Here is a 4,548-nt window from a genome sequence, read left to right as displayed (position 1 = left end):
AAGGTTGGTGTGATTCTGACTGGGCTGCATGTCCAGTCACTCGTCGGTCTCTTACACGGATGGTTATTGTTTCTTGGTTCTTCGCCTATCTCTTGGAAGACTACGAGATAGCATACAGTTTCTCGCTCCTCTGCAGAAGCTGAATATCGATCTATGGCATCAGTTACTTGTGAGCTCAAATGGCTCAAGGGTCTTCTTCTTAGTCTCGGGGTCCATCATCCTAAGGCTATTCCTCTTTTTTGTGTAGTCAGTCCGCTCTCCACATTGCTCAAAATCCCGTTTTTCATGAGCGTACTAAACATATCAAGGTTGACTGTCATTCTGTTCGTGATGCCATTCATGAGGGTCTCATTGTTCATCGTACGTCCCCACTACTGATCAACTGGCTGATGTCTTCACCAAAGCCCTTGGGAAGAAGCAGTTCGAATTTCTCATTTTCAAGTTGGGCATTTGTGATCTACATGCTCCAACTTGAGGGGGGTGTTAGAGTAATATTAGGAGATATAGTTTTACATTGATTTGTTTCCTAATAATAAGGGTTTCCTTATTAACTCTTGTATATATATTCTGATGGAATTAATGAGAAAGCTAAGCTTCACCTAATTATATCAATAATGCTGGTGCCATCACTTCCAATCATCAGTCCGCCAACCTTTCATCATCTCCAAATCCTCATCAAAACATAAAAATTAAAAGCCAAAACTCTGGACCAATGAAGTTCTTAGAGGACAAGCAAGAAACTGTAATGATCGCGGCATCACTGATCGCAGCAGCTGCCTTCCAAATCGGCGTAAATCCTCCTGGAGGCACTTATCAAGACACAGTAGACCAATTTAACCAAACGGTAATGAAAAAGCATAAGGCAGGAACTTCAATAATGGCATACAGTGATTCGCGCCTTTACAGAACGTTCATTGTGGAAAACACAGTTGGGTTCTTGGCCTCGATCTCTGTGTTCTTGCTGCTACTAACTGGTTTGCATCACAAGTACAAGTTTTTCAGAGGGTTTTTTATGGTGGCTATTTGGATGGCCATTGTTGCTATTGCTGCAAGTTATGTCTCTTCTATAATAACCGTCGCTCCTCCACTAGAGCAAAAAACCGTCATTGCGTTCTCTTACGCAGTGTTAATCGTAGCCGTTGTAATGTGGATTCTGATTATTTTGTGGTATGCTGGTTTTGGTCCTCGTATTGTTGAAATTATTCACCAGAGGCGTTCCTCGCAGAAAGGACGACAAACACGGTCAGCAAGGCTCCTCGGTCGTGCAGCTTCTAGTACTCGCTATGTGTAGTACTGGGTAATATAATTGTCAAAGAATGATGAATAATGATGATGGAGCAATAGTATCTCCAACATTGTGAATTTGTGATAGAGAAGCTAACAACGTACCAGATTGTCTACTCTTGTGAACCAAGGAATAATAATCCTTAGAAAAATCACAATCATCAACATAGAAAGCTTATCTATGACGATGTAGTGGGAGTGGCTCGATCGTTTAGTTCAATTGTAATTTTTTTATTTTTTGCTGTGGGGGCTTTCCCCCCTCCTCTGCACCACAAACAAAGGACAGTGTAGAGTTTTCATTAATGTTGAATTGTGTTATGAGTTATGGCCTTGTGGTTCCTAAGACGATATGAATATATGTTGAGTAGCTTTATAATTTATACAGTGCGTTTTTTGTGCAACACGCCACACGGAACCCAAACCGTGTGGCCACATTACTGTAGCTCTTCCTCTTTCCCCACCTAATTTCTTTTCCCCTCACATTTTTCATTTTTTCTCTCCTCCACCCCAACTCCTCTTTGATCTTCCTTCCTCCTTCCTCCCTCCTCTTTCCTCCTTCCTCCTTCCTCAGATCTTCGACTTTTTTATCATCGCAAACTCAACAACAACCACGTCATCCACGTCTCTCTCTCACTATTTTCCATTTTCTCTCTTCTCAATTTCTTCTGCCATTAAAGCTGCAATGGCGGACAAACGAAGATGGAGTTCGACGCAAATGCAGAAAACCGTGAAAAATCAAAAACCCATTTTCTTCCTTGTATATTTTTTCCTTTTTTGTCTTTTTTAACCTTGAAATAAAATTAAAAATTCCTTTACAGATTGAAAAATGCGACTGAAATTTTCTCCAACATCATCCTTCATGTTCATGTATGTGTAATGGTTATTTGATATTTTGATCTGGGTATTGTTTGTTGTGTTTTTTGTGGGTTTGTTTTTGTTTTTTGTTTTTGTTTTTTTTTCCTTAGATTACTCCTTTGTGTGTTTTTACTCTGTTGTTGTTTTAGAAAAAATATACACAAGCATCGTAATTTTTGGGTGTTTGTTAATGTTTAAGAGGAGAAGATGAAGGGTGAAAGAAAAATAGACAATTTTTCGGGTGAAAATTATAGACACTGTTCCATTTTCGCCGGAATTTGAAGTAACGCCGACATTGTACTTTCTCTCTCCTACTAAGTATTCGATTCCCCTAGATTTAATAAAAATAACTTCTAGTTGCAGAAAAAGTAACTCCGTTTCAGTAAAAATAACCCCTTAAATAATTACAAAAGTAATCTCTTAAAATTATAAAAAGTAACCCCTATTTTCAATAAAAGTAACCCATTGTATTACATAAAAGTAACATACACTTTCAGTAAAAGTAACCCCTAGTTATAGTAAAAGTAACTCTCTTACAGTTAAAAAAAGTAACTTATACTTTCAGTAAAAGTAACCCCTAGTTATAGCAAAAGTAACCCCCTTACAGTTACAAAAAGTAACCTACAATAATCCTGTAAAAGTAACTTCTAGTTATAGTAAAAGTAACCCCTAGTTATAGCAAAAGTAACCTATACTTTCAGTAAAAGTAACCCCTATTTATTGTAAAAGTAACCCCTATTTATAAGAAAAGTAACCATCTTATAGTTACAAAAAGTAACCTATACTTTCAGTAAAAGTAACCCCTTAACATTATAAAAAGTAATCCCTAGTATCAGTAAAGTAACCCCTTAAATTTCGATAAAGTAATTTATAATTCACTAAAAGTAACACCTTAGCATTGGAAAGTAACGCGTTTTACTTTTTATGAATAAATTAGATTACTTTAAATATATAATGGGGTTACTTTTTATGAACTAAGAGGTTATTTGTACATTTATTATGGTTACTTTTTATAAATATTTCAATCTATTATATAATAATTGGGGTTACTTTTGTGAACATATGATGTCACTCGAACAAATAAATAAGGTTACTCGTACATTTTAATTAAGGTTACTTTTATTAACTACTGAGGTTACTTTTATAATATAATGGGTCATTTGAAAATATATATGAGGGTTACTTGTAGAATAAAAGAGTTACTCGTATGATAAAATAAGGGTACAAATAATAATAGTTACCTATTATGAAGTAATGGATTTCTCGTATCATAAAATAAGGTTACAAATATTAAGGGTTACACGTACATTCAGATAGGATTATCCGAAAACGAATTCACGCTTGGGCTTTTTTTAAAGGGGACACGAGCATCATTATACGGCCTAGCTTGGACTTATTATTAGCTGGTCACGTCCTTATTTATCAATGTATTAATGGCAAAATTCTAGAGGAAATAAGAGGAGAGAGAAAATAGGAAAAAAAATAGGGGAAATAAGAGGAGAGAAAAAATGAGGCAAAAAATAGGAAAAATGAGAGACATTAAAGAGAAAAAAAAAGAAAAAAGAAAGAGTTAAAAAAATGAGGGGGGGGGTGCGTGAGAGAAGGGAGGGGAATTAATGGTAAAATTCTAGAGGAAATAAGTGGGAGAGAAAATATGGGAAATAAGAGGAGAGAGAAAATGAGGCAAAAAATAGGACATCAAAGAAAAAAAAAAAAAAAAAAAAGAATTTAAAAAAAAATGAGAAAAAAAGGGAAAGGGGGGCGTGCGTGACAAAATGAGAAAAGGGGAGGGATTAGTTAGAGGAAGGAGGGTGGCCACACCATAGTTGAAGGTGTGGCCCGCCTCATATAAAAGTTTGTGTAATTTATATATGTCCGGAAAAGCAAATAGAAAACTTTTTATATATATATATATATAGAAGTGAGTTCATATGAGAATGCATACTTATATGAGAAATGAGAATGAATTTTAAAAGCTATACCTCTTATGAATAAGTGATGTAACTTTAATCAAAAAGTGATGTAACTCCAAAAAAAAAAAATATTAGAAAGAAAAAAATTTAAAAAAAAATTTTTTTTTTGGGCTCAAAATTTTTTAGTGTGTATAACTCTAATGAACACGTGTTGTAACTCTAAAACAAATCAGGACCTTTGGATCTAATCTAATCTAACCATCCTAAATACACTTATGAGTAATGACATTTTCGTAATTTAATTTAACTCTTACCCCCTTCTTCCCCCACCCCTTTCACGCTACTTTTTTTCTCTCTATATCTTCTCTTTCTTTCTCCTCTGTATCGTCGTTCATGGAGTTTTAGTTCTTTAAAGTTTTAGTTCGATTATTTGCGGATTCCACATTATTTTTTCTAGAAATTGTGTTGGTTACTATGATACAGCAGAGTGTCACTA

At 35.0% G+C, this 4,548-nt stretch overlaps 1 protein-coding gene across 1 annotated transcript; it reads left to right on the top strand.

The window, feature by feature from the left end:
• Nucleotides 1-587: 587 nt before the first annotated feature.
• LOC104899545 (hypothetical protein) lies at nucleotides 588-1,664 on the top strand. Its single transcript, XM_010686761.4, has one exon. It carries the CDS (start codon nucleotides 713-715, stop codon nucleotides 1,289-1,291), a length of 579 nt encoding a protein of 192 aa, XP_010685063.1. The 5' UTR covers nucleotides 588-712; the 3' UTR covers nucleotides 1,292-1,664.
• The last annotated feature ends 2,884 nt before the right edge of the window (nucleotides 1,665-4,548 follow it).

Source organism: Beta vulgaris, chromosome 7 (assembly GCF_026745355.1).
Source record: "Beta vulgaris subsp. vulgaris cultivar EL10 chromosome 7, EL10.2, whole genome shotgun sequence".
Lineage (NCBI taxonomy): Eukaryota > Viridiplantae > Streptophyta > Magnoliopsida > Caryophyllales > Amaranthaceae > Beta > Beta vulgaris.
This window is presented reverse-complemented; position numbering and strand designations above follow the sequence as displayed.